The sequence below is a fragment of the Penicillium coprophilum genome (assembly GCF_028826855.1).
Source record: "Penicillium coprophilum strain IBT 35676 chromosome Unknown utg000005l_segment0_segment0, whole genome shotgun sequence".
NCBI lineage: Eukaryota > Fungi > Ascomycota > Eurotiomycetes > Eurotiales > Aspergillaceae > Penicillium > Penicillium coprophilum.
In genome coordinates, this window is record NW_026622724.1 from 3,448,001 (window position 1) to 3,469,060 (window position 21,060).

General features: G+C 48.8%; 11 protein-coding genes across 11 annotated transcripts; 6 read left to right on the forward strand and 5 right to left on the reverse strand.

Annotated features, from left to right (window-relative positions):
* Window positions 1–15: 15 nt before the first annotated feature.
* On the forward strand, window positions 16–1,049 carry N7500_008838 (uncharacterized protein; the record flags this gene model as incomplete). Its single annotated transcript, XM_056679982.1, has 2 exons — window positions 16–531; window positions 672–1,049. The coding sequence occupies 2 exons, from the start codon at window positions 16–18 to the stop codon at window positions 1,047–1,049; spliced, it is 894 nt and encodes a 297-aa protein (XP_056530354.1).
* Window positions 1,050–1,601: 552 nt separating this feature from the next.
* N7500_008839 (uncharacterized protein) lies at window positions 1,602–2,303 on the reverse strand (the record flags this gene model as incomplete). Its single annotated transcript, XM_056679983.1, has 4 exons — window positions 1,602–1,748; window positions 1,806–1,989; window positions 2,043–2,094; window positions 2,144–2,303. 4 exons carry the CDS (start codon window positions 2,301–2,303, stop codon window positions 1,602–1,604), a joined length of 543 nt encoding a protein of 180 aa, XP_056530355.1.
* Window positions 2,304–3,957: 1,654 nt separating this feature from the next.
* On the forward strand, window positions 3,958–5,143 carry sonA (putative nuclear pore complex protein (SonA); the record flags this gene model as incomplete). The annotated part of the gene is made up of 3 exons (XM_056679984.1): window positions 3,958–4,015; window positions 4,057–4,217; window positions 4,319–5,143. 3 exons carry the CDS (start codon window positions 3,958–3,960, stop codon window positions 5,141–5,143), a joined length of 1,044 nt encoding a protein of 347 aa, XP_056530356.1.
* Window positions 5,144–5,654: 511 nt separating this feature from the next.
* Window positions 5,655–7,663, reverse strand: N7500_008841 (methionine--tRNA ligase MES1; the record flags this gene model as incomplete). Its single annotated transcript, XM_056679985.1, has 2 exons — window positions 5,655–7,473; window positions 7,533–7,663. 2 exons carry the CDS (start codon window positions 7,661–7,663, stop codon window positions 5,655–5,657), a joined length of 1,950 nt encoding a protein of 649 aa, XP_056530357.1.
* A 169-nt stretch (window positions 7,664–7,832) lies between these two features.
* On the forward strand, window positions 7,833–8,390 carry N7500_008842 (Yae1 family protein; the record flags this gene model as incomplete). The annotated part of the gene is made up of 1 exon (XM_056679986.1): window positions 7,833–8,390. The coding sequence occupies one exon, from the start codon at window positions 7,833–7,835 to the stop codon at window positions 8,388–8,390; it is 558 nt and encodes a 185-aa protein (XP_056530358.1).
* A 586-nt stretch (window positions 8,391–8,976) lies between these two features.
* Window positions 8,977–10,117, reverse strand: N7500_008843 (MYG1 family protein; the record flags this gene model as incomplete). The annotated part of the gene is made up of 2 exons (XM_056679987.1): window positions 8,977–10,009; window positions 10,059–10,117. The coding sequence occupies 2 exons, from the start codon at window positions 10,115–10,117 to the stop codon at window positions 8,977–8,979; spliced, it is 1,092 nt and encodes a 363-aa protein (XP_056530359.1).
* Window positions 10,118–11,418: 1,301 nt separating this feature from the next.
* Window positions 11,419–12,800, forward strand: N7500_008844 (ICE2 family protein; the record flags this gene model as incomplete). Its single annotated transcript, XM_056679988.1, has 3 exons — window positions 11,419–11,937; window positions 11,998–12,160; window positions 12,217–12,800. The coding sequence occupies 3 exons, from the start codon at window positions 11,419–11,421 to the stop codon at window positions 12,798–12,800; spliced, it is 1,266 nt and encodes a 421-aa protein (XP_056530360.1).
* A 1,685-nt stretch (window positions 12,801–14,485) lies between these two features.
* N7500_008845 (uncharacterized protein) lies at window positions 14,486–15,103 on the reverse strand (the record flags this gene model as incomplete). Its single annotated transcript, XM_056679989.1, has 2 exons — window positions 14,486–15,018; window positions 15,064–15,103. 2 exons carry the CDS (start codon window positions 15,101–15,103, stop codon window positions 14,486–14,488), a joined length of 573 nt encoding a protein of 190 aa, XP_056530361.1.
* Window positions 15,104–15,737: 634 nt separating this feature from the next.
* On the forward strand, window positions 15,738–16,555 carry N7500_008846 (SAM-dependent methyltransferase; the record flags this gene model as incomplete). Its single annotated transcript, XM_056679990.1, has 5 exons — window positions 15,738–16,050; window positions 16,117–16,134; window positions 16,180–16,290; window positions 16,339–16,457; window positions 16,505–16,555. 5 exons carry the CDS (start codon window positions 15,738–15,740, stop codon window positions 16,553–16,555), a joined length of 612 nt encoding a protein of 203 aa, XP_056530362.1.
* Window positions 16,556–17,095: 540 nt separating this feature from the next.
* kexA (serine-type carboxypeptidase kexA) lies at window positions 17,096–19,068 on the forward strand (the record flags this gene model as incomplete). The annotated part of the gene is made up of 3 exons (XM_056679991.1): window positions 17,096–17,265; window positions 17,329–17,689; window positions 17,740–19,068. 3 exons carry the CDS (start codon window positions 17,096–17,098, stop codon window positions 19,066–19,068), a joined length of 1,860 nt encoding a protein of 619 aa, XP_056530363.1.
* A 414-nt stretch (window positions 19,069–19,482) lies between these two features.
* On the reverse strand, window positions 19,483–20,811 carry cia1 (iron-sulfur cluster assembly protein CIA1; the record flags this gene model as incomplete). The annotated part of the gene is made up of 1 exon (XM_056679992.1): window positions 19,483–20,811. One exon carries the CDS (start codon window positions 20,809–20,811, stop codon window positions 19,483–19,485), a length of 1,329 nt encoding a protein of 442 aa, XP_056530364.1.
* Window positions 20,812–21,060: the final 249 nt, after the last annotated feature.

The window sequence follows — 21,060 nt, forward strand, 5'->3', positions numbered from 1 at the left end:
TCATTCTGCTTTTCAATGGCTCGGCAAATCCCAGCCCAATCTCACGCCTTCTCCATCCCCGAAATCTTCGAACTCATCCTCCTCAATTTGGACATCCGCACCCTCCTCACAAAAGCAACCCGAATCTGCCACACTTGGTCCCATTTCATCAACTCCTCCCCACGCATTCAATGGGCCCTGTTCTTTCGGCCCCTTGACAATGCATTGAATAAACCAAAGACCCAGAACCCATTGCTAGCAGAGACCTTCCCGTCGATCTTCCACCAATCCGGGTATAGCACTGGACGAAATACTACAAGGAATGATACCGATCCCGATACCAATACCAATGCAGCAAATGAAAAGGTCATACTCAATCTCACATTCACCACCTTCGACATGGTCCGGAATCCCCACAAGTGGGACGCATACATCAGGCCAGAAGCCAGCTGGCGCCGTATGCTGGTCCAGCAGCCGCCTGTGTATACGCTGTCACTGCTAAGGAGTAATGTCGGCCATGGCGGGCAGTATTTGTATATTTATGAGTCGTTGGTGAGTGTCCAGCTTCTGTTACATAATATATACATATGGTTATATACCTATATACACAATGTACTTTCGATTCTTTGCATACGCCTGTGTATCATCTTCGGAAAAAGAACCCTAGCTAACGTTCGTAATCCATCCCCAAGGACGACCAAAGAGAACCAGCTGGTGGCCTGCGAATGGATGTCATCTTCGAAGCACTTGTCTTCGGCGATAGGTGGGATCAGGATGAATACTCCGCAACGACGATGGCCTGGGGAAGAGAATACCTCCCTAAACGGGTTCGTGGGGACTTGGAGCTTTTTGGTGTCTCAGATCTGGACTTAATGTTTTATACTAGGTTAGGAGAAACGTCCAGGGGTCGTGGTTATCAGGCAAGTCTGGGAATGGAATGTGATGTTGCGAAGGAATGTGATGTTGTAAAGGATGTCAAGGCGGCGTACACTAGGCTGGGAATGAAGCCGAAGTACTCGGATGAGGTTTTCTTGAGAGGACGGAAGACTTGGGGCTCACTATGGGATTAGTTTGGAATTGGGGTGTAGGGGATAGACATCTGTGCTGTCTCATAGATCTATATGGAGCAGGTCCGGTCTAGTGAGACTTAGCATATCCACTTGGGTTTCTTTTATCTCAAGACTGGTTTTCTATACAATGGATATTCCCACATACATCTACACTTGGAGACAACCCTTGTGAATTATTTGATTTGATCTCCACTAGGCGTCAGAAGTAGTGAACGGCACATACCGGTCCACCCAGGGTAGATACATAAGCCGGGCCAGACGGAAATGGCAGAGAAAATGGATAAGATAAAAGCAAAATACGGAATCTCCCTCGCGCCCTAATTCCTGTCTCTACGGAAACGCAGTGAACATAGAACAGCGGGACTGTGGAAAAAAAAGAAAGCATAGAAAGTCAAACGCATATTGCAGAAGGGAGTCAATAGTCCCCGGTAAGAACATCCATTATGATGATTGGTAAGTGAAGGAATAAAGGTCTGAAGAAGATTGGGGCATCCGGGGACACTGGTTTGTGTTGATGCTGTAAAGCAACCGGGTTGATGGGGTCATACCAGTCTATGCCTCGTCCTTGGACTTCTTCTTGCTCTTTTTGCTTTGCTGTGGTGCACCCTCCTTCTTCTGGTGCACGACCAAACGGGTCCAGCACTCTTCCTTGTCCCACTCGAAGCCAGCGAGATAGGGTTTGTCAAGTTCGTCATCCGCCTAGCGGTGTCCCGTCAGTCATCATGAGCTTTCGGTCTCTCTCGTAGTAACACTGACCTTCTTCTTGAACTGCTTGTAGATGGCGTCTAATGCGTCTTTGATTGTGACGCCCTTGAGGTTCCGAGCGGTGACCTCAAGGCCGAGGGGAAAGTGTAGGTCAATCTTCTTGACTGGTGGAGTGACGAGGAACATTTTGAGGATGTCCTTGTCCTCAATGGTTGAGGGGGAGGTGTTGAGTTTCCTGAATCGGGGTCAGTGGAACTGATCTGTGTATGAGGAAGAGGAGACACTCACCACCCAGTCTTTTGTGTTTCGATTGGTAGAGTAATTTCCAGCTTTTGCTCTTCTGAACTACTCTCAGTATGGTTTCTCCATTGAGATTGATGAGTCCTTACCAAGATCCTTGATGTTCCAGATACCTTCAGCTGTTGAAGAGGTCCTCTTGTGCGTCTTGTGCGCCTTGTGCTTGACCTCCTTCTCAATGGGTTCCGGTTTCTCATCGGATATATCCAAGCCAGCGATGGCAGAATCAACTTTGGTTAAAGGAACAGACATGATTGCAGAGTGTATCTGATGAAGAAGGGTTTCAAGATGGAAAGAAATAGGGATGAATCAGGAGAGAAGAGCAGGAAATCAGGAGATTGGGAAGAGCAAGACCGCAAGAGAGGGGAAATGGAGCAGGTGACCAAGGTTGAGGGGGTACAATGTCATGTTACTTGTCTCTCTTTCTCTCTTGTCTACTATTCACTAGACTATAGCATTCCTTCATCCTATCATTTTCTCCCATTCTCTTATCCCCGTAGTATACTATACTATACTCTACTATACTTACTATAGCATTTGGATTCGATCGAGATAAATATACGGAGTATAGATATGGAAACATCCGGCCTCCCCGGACATCGTCTTAGCCTGCTGCACCCCACATTCTCCACTTATTTAACGGCAGATCACGCTTATATTGGCTACGATTCTCTTCTGATATCACTCGGATTACTTAGAGTAGCGATATTAACAGATATTATCGACTTATTAATATATATATATATATATATATATATATATAAAATATACATATATTGAATATATTATCGTACGATTCTATCACCTGATTATTACATCATACCACTCCCAAGTACCGGAGTACTTCCTAGGAAACTAAAGGCCCAAGTATAATTCATCACAAGCTCGTATTGCTAGTGGTGCCCAATATGTGTGTGTGGCAAATCCATGGGCAAACACTACCAATCTTGGTAAGAGCCCTTGATGTGTCTCCTTTATGCCATCATTACTTAACCTTGTTCTCAGAATAGTAGTGGGCTTAATGGCTATATGTTCATCGCCCCGAGCCTATAAAGTAGATCTGTAAGCTCTAAGCTCTAAGCTACAAGCTACAAATCTCTGATTTGATAGTCAATGTAGTACATACGGATGTATGGTTCATCGAGGTATTGAGACTTCAATGCCATCGGAGCTCAGCAATCTCTTAGACTAGAAAAACACAGAGACCTCCAACACTAGTTAATAAATCCATGTTCACATTCACGCCATGCGACTAGAACGACACTTATGTTGAAGAAAACACCAAATTATAGAGATTTTAGGCCAATAATCCACTTATGACGGGGGTATAAATAAACATTTGTATAGATTAACATGCTGACATCGAGAAAGCCAAGCTTGTATCAACACGCCTCTTGTTTTACAATCGTCAGCTTCTGAGTACCTCGAGCGTAACTATTGAGTAGATCCTTCACTAGGATCATCTATGAAAATTATCTCTAAACGGATAACGGCAGTCCGGCAATGCTGCCTATTAGGCATAAGCTCTCGTGACCTCCATGGACAGCTACAAGGCTTTTGTTTCTGTCTATAAAAGATTATCCAGTGTGAGTTCCTGGTAACTCAAAGCGATTGAAATCAAAGAACAAAGGAAACAATATAATAAAAGAATCTCCTCCGAGTGAAGTAGGAAAATCCACAGACAGAAAGGCGGTGGGACACATTTTCTGCCGGTATCGCGCATCGCTTTCTGTCGAGCTACAATTATCGTCGACTTCTCCGTCTCTTCCTTCCTCCATTGACCTCGACCTTCTTTCTCTCCTGCATGACTCCTCAGCTGTGAATTCAGCTTTGCCTTTTTTTCTGCTTGCAATCTGTCAATCTCTCGATACCCCTTCGCCATATTACACCTCTCGCGCCCTTTCAAATGTCACTTTTCGGCGCCGGCGCGACGGCAGCTGCGGCGGGCCAGACAAACACCACCGGTGATATTTCCAAGGATGTCGCCCTCAACACTCCCCCGAAGATGGCATCTCGGATCTCCGCTTCTCGCCTACCAGCGAACATCTAGCCGTGTCCTCGTGGGATAAGAAAGTCCGCATCTACGAAATTAACGACCAGGGACAAAGTGAAGGAAAAGCACTCTTCGAGCACGAAGCTCCAGTGCTGAATTGCTGCTGGTCTCCAGTAAGCTGACCCCCTCCTCCCACCTACCTCCACATATATCCCCAACACCCCAAGTCCCATGCACAGAAACTAACCTCTGTTTTTTTTTCTCTCTCTTATAGGATGGAACCAAGGTCGTCGGTGCCGGTGCTGACAAGGCAGCTCGCATGCTCGATCTCGGCTCAGGCACCACCACCCAAGTTGCTGCCCACGACGCCCCCATCCGAAGCTGCCATATGATCCCCAATCCCTCCGTGGGTGGAACCCCACTCCTGATTACCGGCTCATGGGATAAAACCGTCAAATACTGGGATCTGCGCCAGTCGACCGCAATCGCCTCCGTTGAGTGCCAAGAGCGTGTCTACACCATGGACGTCAAGAACAAGCTGCTCGTCATCGGTACCGCAGACCGCTACATCAATATCATCAACCTCGACCAGCCAACAAAATTCTACAAGACCATGCAATCACCCCTCAAGTGGCAGACGCGGGTAGTCAGCTGCTTTTCCGATGCCTCGGGCTTCGCCGTCGGCTCTGTTGAGGGTCGCTGTGCTATTCAGTACGTCGAGGAGAAGGATTCCGCCTCAAACTTCTCCTTCAAATGCCACCGCGAAACCCCGACTGCAAACCGCGATGTCTGCAATATCTACTCCGTCAACTCTATCACTTTCCACCCCATCCACGGTACCTTCAGCACTGCCGGTTCCGACGGTACTTTCCACTTCTGGGATAAGGATGCGAAGCACCGTCTCAAGGGTTACCCGGCTGTCGGAGGTCCTATCACTGCTAGCGCTTTCAATCGTACTGGAAATATCTTTGCTTACTCTGTCAGCTACGACTGGAGCAAGGGTTACTCTGTCAATACCCAACAGACTCCCAACAAGGTCATGCTGCACCCCATCGGACCTGATGAGACAAAGCCCAGACCGAGCACGCGCAAGCGTTGATTTGGGTTTGAACTGTTTCTTTCTTTTTTGCGTGGGATGGAGGGATTTTTTCGCCGATCGCTTTCGTGTCCCATCGCTACAACGAGCATGTAATGAAATTTTTACCATATCGGCGTGTTTTGATTAAATGCAAATGGGATTTTTTTTTGCTAGCCTAGCTATGAAAATTTCTTGGATCTACTACTATTACCTTGGAGATTCAGTTGCAGTATTTGTGCCACTTCACTGTAGATATAGATTGTTGAGCTGAGCATGGAGTAGACGGGGCAAACAGGAGCAAGACATACTATTCTATTCAAATCATCGAAAACAAAACACCTTCATTTGCATCCATGCGTATGATAGCTATAAAAAGGAAGTCCCTAAGATCCGAGTTCAATATGCCCAGAAGATGATCCCCCGTTCATGACCCATGCACAACATCTCTTATACAGAATCATAAAAAGAAAACCCCCAACAACGCGCCTTGCATGTATTTTCTCATCTAGATCACCCTGTTATGTTGAAGACCTTACGAGGTAGGCAGAGTGACCTGCGCCACTCCATCAGCAATCTTCTCAACAGCCTCATCATTCTTGCCCTCAGTAGTAACGGAGACCTTCTCCGCGCCACCCTTAGCAGAACCCTCAACACCTCCTTCAGGGGCACCAGCACGGCTCTTCTCCTTCTTCTCCTTCTTCTTAGCCTTAGCAGCAGCCTTCTTAGCAGCAAGCTTGGCAGCCTCCTCCTCCTTCTTCTTCCGGTCCGCCTGCGACCCACCAAACATCTCACGCCACTCATCGGCCTTCTTAGGATCAATACGTGAGAACAGGTAAGCCGGCTTGCCGATCTTGTGACCAGCCTTCAGCGATGTAGGCTTCCAGCCAGACTTGAGATCTTCCACACTGGGAATGTACAGGAAAGGTGCGTTCAGCTGCTCCAGAATCGACTTCGAGGTTGCCGGCATGTACGGCGAGAACACGCTAGACAGCAGGTGGATCAGGTTGAGCACTGTGCCGACGACGGCGGCGGCGCGCTCGGGCTCGTTCGCGATCAGCGCGTTGTCGAGTCGGTTCGCTTGGATGAGTCCGTTACCCGCCTCGGCGATGCGCATGGCGGTCTGCACACCGGCGCGCAGGTGAGCGCCTTCCAGATCTTCGTGGTACTGGCGCAAGTGTTCGGTGACTTCGTCAAGGAATGGGTTGAAAGTCTCGGGCACGGTGAATTCAGGAATGACAGAGCCGTAAGAGGCGACGACGAGCTTGATGACGCGGTTGACGAGATTTCCCAGCTTGGCGAGGAGCTCGCCGTTGTTGCTGTCTACGAAAGGACCCCACTCGAACTGGGTATCGCCGGTCTCGGGGCGGTTCTTCAGCAAGAAGTAGCGCCACACGTCGGCGGAGACGCCGGTTTCACGGGCGTTCGTGCCGAACACACCCACGCCGCGCGACTTGCTGAACTTGCCGCCTTCATAGTTGAGATACTCGGTCGTGCTCAGGTGGTGAAGCATAGTCCACTTATCCCTCGTGGCGATCTGCGTGCCGGGGAAGATCACGCTGTGGAAAGGCACGTTATCTTTACCCAGGAACTGCCACAACTGCACATCCTCCGGGTTGCGCCACCACTTCTCCCATTCGTCTGTGTAGTTGGCTGTGATCGAGGGGTAACCGATGCAAGCCTCAAACCACACGTAGAGAACCTTGTTCTCGTATCCCTCCAGCGGGACGGGAACGCCCCACTTCAGGTCTCGCGTGATGCCACGCTCCTTCAAGCCCTCCTTCAACCAGGACTCGGTGATAATGCGCGAATTTCTAGGCCAGTTACCCTTCTCGATAGCAGGGTGGACCCATTTCTCAATCTCCGGTTGGAGCTTGTCGAGCAGAATGTGGATGTGTTTCGTCTCACGGCGGACGGGGGCAGCGCCATCGAGCTTGCAGCGCGGGTTGATCAGATCAAAGGGATCGAGGAGGTGGCCGCACTTGTCGCACTGGTCTCCGCGAGCATCGTCGTAGTGGCAGCGGGGGCACTCGCCTTCCACGAAACGATCAGCCAAGAATGAGCCGTGCTTCTCGCAGTAGGGCTGTTCGGCGGTGCGCTCGCCGAGGAAGCCGTTCTCGTGCAGGCGCTTGAAGATCGACTGCGAGATCTCGGTGTGTTTCTGTGTGGGTGTGCGACCGAAGTGGTCGAAGCCGATGTTGAACCATTCGTACACATCTTGGTGAATCTTGTTGTACTTGGCGCACAGTTCCTCCGGGGACAACTTCTCCTCCAGCGCCTTGGTTTCGGTTGCGGTTCCGTATTCGTCAGTACCACAGATGTAGAGTGTGGGCCGGCCACAGGCCTTGTGGTATCTATTGAATAGCTGTCAGTTTCACGGCGCAATGCTATATATTGTGGGGTTGAGTCATACCTAGCAAATACATCAGCACTCAACACTGAGCCCACGACATTGCCCAGATGAGGAACATTGTTCACGTAGGGCAAAGCGCTCGTCACGAGGATATTGCGCTCGCCAGCTTTAGGCAAGATGGGATCCGTCATCTTGTGTGGTTGAAGGGGAGAACGTCTTTGTTGGAGGGGCAAAGGCGGGAAAATCAGAAAGTGGGCATCTCGTCACATGTCCCGCGCATATCAGAAAAAAAAAAAACGTTATCGATTGGACTCTTCAGTTTTGACTCATATCTACCTAGGTATCATCTTTATATCCACCATGGAGCACAATCTTCTGGATAGTCTCCTTGATCTAGAGGAGCAATTTTACAATGAGGGGTATGAGCTGGGCACTGCGGATGGAGCGGCTACCGGCTATACCGAAGGCAGCGTCTTCGCCGTTGAGAAAGGCTTCGAGAAGTTCGTCGAGATGGGGCGCTTGTATGGCAAGGCATTGGTCTGGGCACAGAGACTTGACATGAAATTGTCCGAAGATGCTGCATCGCAGGCGGATAGCACAACAGATACTCTTTCTCTTGATCCATCCATCTGCGAAGACATGCCAAGTCTCCCACCACACAGCACTCGACTGGCCAGGAATCTCCAAACTCTTCTTGAACTCGTTGATCCAGCTACCCTGGATATGAGCAATACAGAGGAGGCTGTCAATGATGTGGACGAGCGTCTTAAAGGCGCCGCTACAAAGGCGAAGCTCATTCAACGCGCAATGGGCGAGCGTGAGGATCCGGCCACCCAGGCCGAACCCAAGGACATGTCGAATTCTGGAGACGGCAGTGGAAGTATTGAAGACATCAGTGCATTGAACATTCGTCACTGAGGGCTTGGTCATGCTTCGCAAAATCGGTAGGCATACCAGATGCTCGACTCCCAGACTCTACCGATGCCCTCGGGTTAGACCGCGAAAAGACTATCCTTCATTAGGAACAATCTACTCGCTTCGATCAACACTTGGGAAAGCGCTCTATGTTTGCAGGGCCGTTCCAGAAAGCCTGAAAAGGTCATTCGAGGCTCATTTTCCCAGGCTTGGGTTTACACCCTCCAAATACCAAGGCCTCTCGCTCATTTGCCATTGGGAAAGAAGACTTGGGCTCAATTGACAGTCTGAATTTGACGCGCCAGATACATCAAGACCCGTCTAATATATATTGGACAACGAAGTAGAAAATGCTCAAAGAGTTTTCTTGGGCGTTCTACTGACAGACACTTGTGCTTACTAGTGATTTCATGCAAGACCAAATGGATTATTTACTGTCATGTCCGATGACCCAGATTCTGCAAAAAGAAAAAAAAAAGGTCATGTCAATATGAATCATATCCTTGGGAAGTCATAATATAGAACATTTCATCAAAAATCCAACTTTTTCTTTTAGTCTTCAATTATCATCAAACCACAAAAGAAAATCCTACAGCTCAAGGCTGCGCTCAGCCATAGCCATAGCACCCTCTCTTGTCTTGTGGCCACCAATGAACCCACTAGCATGAACAAAGACCGCACCCTCGGGGATCTTGCTCTGGCCATTCTTCTCAGCCTCCGCAGCCATGACACCATCAAGGTCCTGGTCGCGAACACCGCGCCATGCCTCGGGCAAAGGCTTACGGGACTCAAAGCTGCTCTCGGAGACGGAAACACACTGCACGCGCCACTTGGCTCCCTCAGTAGCGTTTTCGGGGTACAGAACATAGTACACCTGGTCGGCGGTGTCAACCTCCTTGGTTCCCGAAGCCTCAGCCTCGAAGTTGTACAGGTGCTCCTTCCAGGGCACGCCGCCCTGGGGGAGGACAATGATGCGACCGGAGGGATGGGTCTCCTTGCGCGAAGCGTAAGCGGAGCCGACGGTGGTGCGGGCAGGCATCCAAGACGTGCAGGCGTGGTGCATCTTGCGCGCAAAAGCATTGCCAATGAGCGTGCTAGCGCGTCCGAAGAGGCTGTCCTCGTCTTGGGGCTCGCCAGGCGGGCTGGTGGGGTCTGGGTTGTTCATGTCTCCGACCATCGAGGCGAGCGTGATGCCGCCATTCTTGAAGCGCTTCTCGACTCCGGCGGCGGCAAGCGCGGCCTGGTCGTAGGCGGAGATGCCGTTGTCGTTGGCGTCAATCGCTTCAATGAAATCCGTGTACAGCTTCTCGTACAGCAGGTCTACGTCGGCGTGTTCCACGGGTAGGGACAACTTCTGGGCGATGATCGCCTTGCCGAAGTGCATGTATACCAGGCCGGCGGAGGAGAGCTTGGTGGCATGCTGCGGGAAGGTCGTTGAGAAGGTCCGCTGGTGGTGATCATAACGGTTAATGGCGGGGTCGTACACGCCGCCCACGTCGACGACGGTGTGGCACTTCTCTAACTCAGCCGGATCGCGTGTGCGAACAAGGGGAGAGGAGGCGTATGTGGGGAGCAGGCGAAGAAGGTAAACGGCCAGGGCCTCATCGGCGTGGAAATGTCCGCTGTTTTTAGTCAGTATAAGAGTAGCAAATTTCCGAATTTTGCACTCACTTGTGTGTCCCGATCAAGGGGGAGGAGGTCTTGAGCTTCTTTGCAACGTTTTCAGCCATTTTGAAGTAATTATGGAATCTGAGCATTCAAAATGGAAGAGAATGGTCTAAAGGTCTTCCAGTGTTAATTGCTGCGCTCTGGCTGGCTAAGATTCTTATCTGCTTTTCCATATCGGGTTATCAGGGCTTGACACTAGGGCGGGAAGCTGGCATGTGACCGGGAGCTCTATTGGAAATGATATCCATAAAGATCCAAAGGATCTATACTCCGTAGGATCTATAAAGATATACTTGAAGAGACAATGATCTTTAGTGAAATAATCAGCCCCCGGGAGGTGGAATTTCCACCCAACAAGAGACCTATATGAGGAATAGTATCAATGCTTACTATATGGATTAATGTATTTTAGTATAATAGCTACATCGACGCACGTTCCTTCGTAGCGTTTTCTAGGCTGTTGCTCGTTTTTAGACTCTACTATCGTTCAGCAGGGCTGCCAAGAGCTTTTCATAAGATGAGTCCGTCGGTGTGATTCATGAAAGGTGATCTTAGCCATCTCTTTTCTAGCTGGCCACATCTTACGACTCCAATATCCGTGAGATCTTTTGTGTGGCATGCTCTTGTGTTGGGCCATCCTTGTATCAGATGTTTACCCCATAGATTAACCGGAGGTCACGTACGGAGTAGTGAATATAGATACTTAAAGTGGCTTAAACGGGGCTGGAAAGGGGTACTTAGGGTCATTATATATCTTTCTAGTTCGATAGATGAAATATATAGCTGTCGGCTAAAAGAGCCAAAGACTAGGATATATATGTGTGGTACGGAGTACGCTGTACTATTATATGCATTTCTAGTTGCTCTATTCACGAATTGTATATTATCTGGATTAGTGTTGAAATATATCAACATAGTCAAGATCGAACGCAATCTCCAATAAAAGAAATGAACGATAGTCCAGAACCTGTTAAGTTGTCGTGTCTCTTGGTATATCTAGCCTAGGTAAAAAAGTGGTGCTCCGACCGCCAGTCTAGTAACACCTAAGAGACTTCTTTTTGAAAAAAATCCTCTTCCTTGTTTATTTTGTTGTGTTTACTACAGATTTAACTGATTCTTTTTTCTTTCTCAGGGATTTCTAGTGTCTCTAGCAATTCTAGCAGTGCTGACATTTCTTAACATTTCTCCTGACCCACGTGAAGTTGAAAAGCGATAAGCTCCAGAGAGAAAAAAGAAAACAGTGTGTCTCTTTCCTCACCCTTCACTTCTCTTATCCCATCCAGTACTGAACACATAGTTGCTATTCAAGTAACTCTCGAACTATCTCGATTCCCTCCACACTGCATACCTCTTCGGCGGTTCGATGTGGCTCTTTCGAGTCTTTTCGTCGGCCTTGTTCCTCGCCATCACCGTCTCGTCAATCCCACTAGCCTTCGATGTGGGCGGCAAGACATGTGGCCTGGCATTTTCCTTGTCATTGGCGTCCTTTTACTTCCTGGTCTCGCTGTTGAAGGTTACCACCCCTGACCGATCGTGGTTCCGTTCCTCCATCATTACTGTTCTCCGCTTCCTACAATGGGCCGTCATCTTGGTCCTTCTGATTTGGTCGCTGAATCGATTCTCAGTTGACTCCGACAGTGCAGGATGGGTGGAACGCACTTTCAGCGGCAAGAGGGCGCAGGATTCTTCTATTCAGGAATGGCTCTTTGGTCGCGATGGCCTGGTAGAAACCGTGACCCTCGGCAACTGGGATAGACTTTTGAGATGGTCTACCCCGGTCTTCCAGCTGGCAGAGGGATTTTGCAGTTTACTGGTGATTCAGGCCGCTGGGCAAATTACCCGCTGGCTCGTCAACCGAGGTGGACGGAGCGATAGCTGGATGGTATGTCTTGTTGTTGGATCTCCTGTGGTGTCGCGTTCAAGAAACTAACCCTTGACTTAGATCGGCCTCTTGGTCTTGTCCGCTACGGTTATCTCCAGCTCGGTTTATTTCCTCTGGCGTGTTCTGCAATTCCCCGAAATTTCCAACGTCGATGCCGCCTTGATTGGAGTCTCTGTCACATGCGCTGTCATTTTGTGTGCCTGGGGTATTGGAAGTGGGCGCGGTAACCCAGTCGAAAGCTCTCTCCTCTTCGCCTACGTCGTGCTCTGCATCTATCAGATCTTCACGGACTACCAGCCATCGCACCCCATGGAACAGATCCCCTCGCCCTCGCAGGTCGGAGACTTCCCCCACTGCCTCCCATCATCATGGCGTCGTACACAACCGTGATGCACGCACTGTCTACGTTGCCATCGATTATCCACGCCGGCTTCAACGTCATCACCGCTGTTTTTAGCGCTGTTACGCCCTCTGTCCTCATCTCGCTCGCCTACCGCCTGCTTGTGCTGTATGCATCTACGCGCATCATCCCAGCTGTTCGCGAGTCTGGCGCCCGTGCGCTTTCCCAAGAGGCTTCCATTGATGATACCGACGCAGCAGGCCAAGTGTTGGGCTTCCTGAGCTACTTTGCCCCCAGCATTCTCATCGCTGTCTACACCAGTCTCCTTATGCAGCACTTCGCATCAACATCACAAGCAATGGGTGGCAGCGGCGAATGGTGGAGCAGTCAAGGCAATGGCGGTGGTAACCCATGGCGTTGGATTAATCTTGCTTGCACAATTTCCCTATACGCAGTCGAGCTATGGCTCGGAGAAACCAACGATCTGGACAACGGAGTGGCTGGCCACTGGAAAACCGACTGAATGACGCCAAATCAACATGCTTGCGATTTCTTTGATTTTTCTTATCATTGCTCCGACAACAGCGCAGCAAGAATCAAAAGGCCATTGATCGGCCCTCTTGCCTCATTCGCTGTGGTATATTGCTGCATGAGCCCAGTCGACCACAATCCTACCAAGTGGCCTGTCTCGCAGCAGCATGGACAATGAACAACTCAGTCAGCGGATGTTCAGGAATTCCGCCAATGACTCCTGCAGCTACGGTAGAGCGGGTCCGTCAGAATAGTTCCGATCGCCCTGACGATACATCAACAGTCTTGCTTTCGATTGGACTTCGTTTCACGTCACTCCCACTGCTATTCCTTGCTTCCTCGCCAAGCATGCCCTTTTCGATTGCTATATGAGTGTATTTGGTGGACTTGTGTCTCGATGTAGACCACACTCCCTTCAATATGCCATATCCCTTCTCACGACTCGATGATACCAGATAAACATGTTGCTTTTTTCTTCTTTTTTTTCCCTCTTCGTCTTCCATATTCACCCTGAATTACCACTTCTTATCCAGTTCAGCACTTATACCCTCTGCTGTCTAGCTCAATCTTCCTATTTGCAGCTTCCTAGTTCCCTCTTCCCCTCGACTGAATCTGACTCCATCCATAGTCCCCTGGCTTTGAAGCCACTACTTGTACATAGGATGTCTAGTTCTTTCTTCTCTTGTATTTCTTGCCAGGCGCTGGGGTTTAATAGATATTCGTTTCCTTGATTTGATACGAATGTTATAGAGCTTCGCAGTTGTATTCTTATGGAGCACTGATGCATGCAACTTTTGCCATCTAAGCCAGAGGCAGTATCTTCATATTTTCTTCTAGCTTTGCTTTATGATACAGACTCAGGTCATTCATCTATGGTTCATTTGACCTAAAATGATATGATATTAGGGATGCCTTTGGAGTGGCCATCTATGGATGTACCGTTCTTCGAAGCTCAGTTCCTACAACTTCTTTCCCACATCGTACGTAGGAATAGCTCACTCATACAGCCTTTAGAATTATAGGCTACTTAGACTAGACATGAGATATACGTTTTGAATTATTGTAGTAACGCCTTTGTAATGTACGAGGATATCGACGTATGATATAGGAGAAAGGATAGAGTCAGTAGAATGTACTCATGTACAATGTGTAGAACGACTTTTATTATATCGTTTGAACAAATTGGTGCATGGAAACACAAGTAAGCTATATCACACGGGTTTTATCGTATGAACTAGATAGATATTGGACAAGGAGAGTAGTGGTCAAGAAAAAGAGTAAAAAAGAATTGAATGCCACAGATGATGAGTTTGATAGTAAATGGCGATAACTGGAGAAAAAGAAAACAAAGACACTAAAGAGCGAAACAGTGCTCGATGGACCATGAATGTCACTCCTTATGGAGTACAAAGCACCTGTCCATATCAATGACCACAGCCCAAGCACTAAATATCTGCTTCCACTCTTGCTCTGTCCTGCAGTGCACCCCTGTCCCCCAATTCACAAAGGTCATTGTGAAAGAAAAAGCAAAAAAAAAAATAAAAAATGAATAGAAATTCCCATAGCGCCGGGCTTTTGAAAGTGAAATCACAGACCCCCTTCAAAAGATATGCATGCAACGATCGCGCTCGTCAAAACAGCCACAGCCACCAGTGGTGCAAGATAGTGTATCGTTGCCTACCGACGGATAGGAACACCTTCTCTTGCAGCAGGGGGACTGACACTCAGCTCCTGTTCACCCTGCACTGATTCAGAGGCCAGACGAGAGCCTGCCTCACCCTCGCTGACACTGGTACCATGGTGTAGGAAGCTACCTCCATCCTTGATTGGGCTACGGCTTTGGAATCCGACCGAGCCAGGGTGTCCGCTGATACTGCCTGGAATTTGCTGTCCACCTTGAGAGCTGACACTACCGTTGTTGGCAGAATTGTTGGCACCCGGTGAGGTTGAGGTTAGGTGCGGGATGTTCTCCGGCACTGGGTGGCGGGAGCCGATGTTGGTGACGCCTACGTCGGAGGCTTTGCCGGCTTTGCTGAGGGCGTAATCCCCCGAATCAAAGTATTTGCGTTCCTGGAAGAAGTTCAATGTTAGAATGATATTGTGGATTGGGTTGATGTTGGGCTTGCCTTGAGCTTGTTTTGGAGGACGTCTTTCTTGGTGGGCATCTTGCCATAGAGGCGCAGCAGGCGCTGCTCCTCTGGGCTCAGCGACTGGGGGGTTGTTAGTTAGATGGAAACGGAGTATAGTTGAGCTACTGACATTAATGTCCACTTTGTTCTGCTGGTGAGGATTCATGATGAGATGGTTGAAGAAAGTTGGAAGTTGAGGGAGGGGAATTCGGGAAAGATAAGGCGGGGAGACGCTGAAGTGTGACCGGGAAGAGACGAGAAAGTAGAATCGTATATTATAGTAGTGGACACTAATAGTCAAAAGAAATTGCACTCGTAATAGTGAAACTAATCGTAAAAGTAATAGTAATAGTAAAATAGTAGAATGAATTCAATCATGTCCACTGGATGGGCTCTTAGGAATGACTACGGGTTTAATACATTGATATACTCATAGATTCTACTACATATTCATGTATACACACGTACTTATCTATTCGAGTCCAAATATCTTATTTTTTTACTCTAGCTGACTCCCTGCGGCACATTTGCATATTCAGATCCAAAACGCGAATATATAGGAGGGAATCAATACATGTGGCGATACAGTCAGGTCATATATTAGCCCATATTAATATATCCAACAACAGTTGAACCCTCGGCAGTCAAACCAAGGTATTCTGACCTTCCCCAAGACTCAATCTCAATTGGATGAAATAGGATTGGTTCACAACAAATCCATCCTCTCGTCGGCGGTGGAACCGAACCCTGAACTTCATTTCTGCAAATCTTCCCGTGACGTCTCTTCATACATTCACACCATGACCCAACCAACCTTTGTAGTTGAACATCTGGATCCAGAGCTGGGCCCATGGTCCACGCTTGAATATGCTTGCATTGCTCGTGAATCCTACGACCGCGGGGCAAGATTTATGCTCAGCTCTGTGCCCGCCGAGCTGCAGATGCCCGCAGAATTGGCCGCCACCAAGGGTCTCGAGGTCGAGCAGCGTAGTGTCGAGGAGATCTTCGCCGACTGCAAGGATAAAGTTTGCTTGTTGGATCCTTCCGCTCAGGTTGAGTTGAGTCCCGAGGATGGGGATACCTTTGACGTCTTCTTGTTCGGTGGTATTCTCGGTATGGAAATTTTTCTATTGACCCCGCGATATAGATTGGAAACTGACCTTTTTTTGAACGGCACAGGTGACGACCCGCCTAGAGGTATGTAGATTGGACTGTCCTGCACTTCGGCTACTGACTTTGTAGATCGCACCTCGGAATTGAGGAAGAAGGGATATGTTGGCCGCCGATTGGGGCCTAAGCAGATGACTACTGATACTGCTGTGCGAGTTACTCGCTTGGTTGTTCACGAGAAAGGTGGGTTCAACTGGAGATATAGATGTGTATACGCTAACGTTTTCCCAGTACCCCTCGAAGACATTCAATATGTCGACTACCCGGAATTGATCATCAATGAACATGAGCGCACCGAGATGCCTTTCCGTTATGTCAAGGATGCCAATGATAAGCCGATCATGCCCGATGTAAGGATGAACATGCCAAGAAAAACAGAATTTGCTAACAATTTCAGGGTATGGTGGATCTTATTAAGAATGATGCCGACAAGTCTCTTGACTTCTAGACTGAACAAAAATAAGGTCGGCAAGTGGCTGAAGAAGCGGCTGGGCGTGTTTCAGCTGAGATCCAAAATACATTCATTCAAACAAGACCGAGACTTTTACTACATACTGTAGATACTCAAGATCAAAGATGAAAGATACTCAAGATACTCAAGATACTGAATCTATCAAGAGATATGTGGATTGAATCATAGAGCACATAGAATACAAAGAATTACCAAAAATACCTTTGTTCGAGTAGAGTACTTGCTCATCCACCTGTAATTACACGTACAGTAATCCTTCAGGCCAACTTCCTTTGAGCTTCGTCATTCTGCTCAGTCGACTCTCTCTGACCTTGACCACATTTTGGATTTCATTTTCTTTGGGCTTCTTGCTCTATGGACACCCTGTCATTTCAAACTGTTTCTCCCTTACCTTAATACCTCTATCCGTGTCAACCCGGTTGAATCCGATGATCTGTTAGTCCGTTGTCCACGAGTCCCTCCCGGGACATCTACTCGACTACCCAAATCTTGAATTCGATACCCTAGACTACTACAATGCTTTCAATACCATCTCTCCCTTCTTCTTTAAAGGGTGGTGCCGCCATAGTGTTATCCGCATTATTACTGTTAATCCCGGCCTTGGTGTCAGCTAATTCCGCTGCTGATTATTATGTGCACTCGTTACCCGGGGCGCCGGAAGGCCCTTTTTTGAAGATGCATGCTGGGTGAGTTCCTTAAAAGTTGAATTGCGTCGGACTTCTGGGCCTTTTCTAACAAGATAACTTTAGACACATCGAGGTCGATCCCAACACGAATGGCAACCTGTTCTTCTGGCATTTCCAGAACCGTCACATCGCGAACCGACAGCGCACTGTCATTTGGTTAAATGGTGGTCCAGGATGCAGCTCCATGGATGGTGCATTGATGGAAGTTGGGCCCTACCGACTCCAGGACGACCATACGTTGAAGTACAACGAGGGCAGGTGGGATGAATTTGCCAACCTGCTCTTCGTCGATAACCCCGTCGGTACCGGATTCAGCTATGCGAATACTGATAGCTATCTCCATGAGTTGGACGAGATGGCCGCTCACTTCATTATCTTCTTAGAGAAGTTCTTTGAGATATTCCCCGAGTATGCGAACGATGACGTACGTTCCCTTCATTTCCGATCCACATGATATCTCTGACTGTGTTGCAGCTCTATATCGCCGGTGAATCGTATGCAGGCCAGCACATCCCATACATTGCAAAGGCCATTCAAGATCGCAACAAGGACGTTGCAGAGAACGGAGGCACACAGTGGCCTATCAAGGGTTTGCTGATCGGTAACGGTTGGATCTCTCCGGCAGACCAGTACCCTTCGTACTTCAAGTACGTCGAGAGGGAAGGCCTCATTAAACCGGGTACCTCTCTCCACCACAACATCAACGCACTCAATGAAGTCTGCCTCAAGAAGCTGGAGACCCCCGCCGCAAAGAACAAACTAGATGTAGGCGCATGCGAGCTGGTCTTGCAGCAATTCCTCGATCTCACCACGGAAGATCATCAATGTTATAACATGTACGATGTCCGTCTCAAGGACGAGGCCAAATCTTGTGGCATGAACTGGCCCCCCGATCTGAAACAAATTGAGCCGTATCTCCAGCGGCCAGACGTCGTGAAAGCCCTGAACATCAACCCAGCAAAGAAATCCGGCTGGACTGAATGCGCTGGTATGGTCCACATGGCCTTCACCGCAAAGAAGTCCATCCCCTCCGTCCAGCTGCTCCCAGGCTTGATTGAATCGGGCGTCAACGTCTTGCTCTTCAGCGGCGACAAAGACCTTATCTGCAACCACATCGGAACAGAGACGTTGATCCATAACATGAAATGGAAGGGTGGCACCGGCTTCGAAACCTCCCCGGGCGTCTGGGCTCCGCGTCACGACTGGACCTTCGAAGACGAGCCCGCTGGCATCTACCAATCTGCCCGTAACCTCACCTACGTGCTCTTCTATAACTCCAGCCACATGGTTCCATTCGACAACCCTCGCCAGAGCCGCGACATGCTCGACCGCTTCATGAAGGTCGATATCGCCAGCATCGGTGGCCAACCTTCTGATTCACGGATCGACGGCGAGAAGTTGCCTCAGACCGCTGTCGGTGGGCAGGCTAATAGTACTGCCGCACAGGAGAATGAGAAGGAGAGGCTGAAACAGACTAAGATACACGCGTATACCAAATCCGGCGAGGCTGCCCTCATCGTTGTGGTTATCGGTGTGAGTATCTGGGGATTTTTCATCTGGCGCAGTCGTCGTGCTCGCAAGGGCTACAAGGGCGTCTCGAATAAGGATACGCTGGACGGTGCATCTGTTCTCAACAGATTCCAGAACAAGCGTTCTGGCCATGATGTGGAGGCTGGTGATTTTGATGAATCTGAGCTTGATCAGCTTCACTCTCCTGATGTTGGGGAAGAGGATTACGCTGTCGGTGAAGCTAGCGATGATGATGACTCGCATCCGGGAATTGGCGAAAACCGCCAACCTTGAGTTCGTTTTGAAAAAAAAAAACATTTTTAACATCTGTATAAAGCAGACACGGTGTTTCGGGAATTTTGATATTCTAAATATGATTTCCAATTTGGTATTTGTGTTAGCTTGACTTATTAGGTCGATGGTAGACTACCGACGAACTTCGAATATTTGACAATTCCATCTCTACATCTGTCTTCGGCTCGACAATCTGTATCTGCACCAATATCCTGATGGAGCCTGGGGATACTATGATCTCTGAGCAGTTTTTGCCTATGGGTTTATATGGGGCATGATCATCTCTATAATTCTGTCTTTTGATACCAAATACCTAGGCGACATATTCTATGTTTTTTTGTCTGGCCTCTAAATACATCAATCATTTTATCTATAAGTTATTCAGACCCAATATATGCCAATTTCAAAAGAGAATCACCGTGTCACAGTCCAAACCTTGACACTTCCATCATCGGCCGTTGAAACAAGCACCTCCTCACCTCCAGACCCCCGATCTGCCCTCTTAGCCCAAGCAACATGATTGACCTCATAGATTCCATGAGCCCCATTTTGAACACCAACAAGCACCCACTTCGTCCGTAGCACATCGGCCGACGTAGTGTCCATAGCATCTGAATCACCCTGCTGCTCCTGCTCTCGCGTGACAAACTGCTCTTCATAAAGCGCAATCCGTCCATCCGCACCAGTTGAAGCAACAAGCCCAGTCCGCTTACTCCACGCAACAGCATAAACAGGCAGTTCATGCGCATGTGGAAGTACAGCATCCTCCTCCCAAACCTCATCCGTCCCAGTCGGTCGGATGATACTCGGAATTCCCGTCGTCGCAGAAGATAGTGCCCCGTTCTGCTGCGATTCCTTGGGCTGACGCCGCCACACGCGGACGGTGCGGTCGTCCGAGCAGGATATAAGGCGTGGACCAGAGAGAGCTGTCTGAGAACGCCATTGAGCCTGTAAAGCGCTCAGGTCAGACTCAGATATGGAATCGGAATCGGAGGTTGGCCCGTTCCAGTTCTCTGATTCTTCCCCTTCCCAATCTATAAACCAAACTGTCCCCTCATGTCCTTTGATACATGCTACCTGGCCCCAATCATCTAGATCCTCCCGCCATAACCGGATAGTATCGTCGTAGCTCGCGCTGGCGAGGCACTCTTCGGAAGGATGCCATGAAACACACTTCACATCGCCTCCGTGCTCCTGCATCACAGCAACGGTCTCGAAGTTGTTATCGCCGTCATCAAGATCCTCCCAGATCCAAATTGACTTGTCACGCGAGCATGTCGCAAGCAGCATCCCCGATGCAGACCATGATACCGACTTGACTTCACTGTCGTGGCCGTCGAGCAGGACTGCGAATCGCCATTCTTCTTCGTCTTCTTCGCGGTCTGGACTGTCGGTACCGGTATCGTTGGTAGTTGCTGTCAAACTATCGGCTGGAGTTTTATCTTCCTGTCCGTAACTATCCCACCGCCGCCAGATGCCGACTGTTGCGTCGAAACTACCCGTCGCCAGGACGGACTCCCCCGTCATGTGTGGTTTCCATGCTGCTGTGCGAACGGAGCGCTTATGGCCCCCGGTAATTGTGGAGAGAAGAGTGAAGTTTGTGAGGGAGTAGACTCGGATGGTCTTGTCTGAACTGCAGGTTGCGACAATTGGGAGAGTGGGATGCGGGGCTGTGAGCCAGGTTCGTTCTTGGGAAGGCGGCGTTAAGTCGGATAAATGTGTTATTGTGACCTTGGGAGACATGTTGCTTTGTGTTTCTAGATGAATATTGGAGGGAATGAAGGAATTGGAGGGGATGAAGATGAGGTCGGAGAGGGTTACTGAGGTTGGATTTTTAATGGTGTGGTTTGCTGATTAGATAGGGAGGATGTAGGTGATATGGGAGATTTGATATTGGAATTGAATGGGGTCAACATCTATGAATCTATGAATCTATGGGTATATGGATCTATGGATCTAGTATATGATATAGCAAAGAAATCAAATCTCATT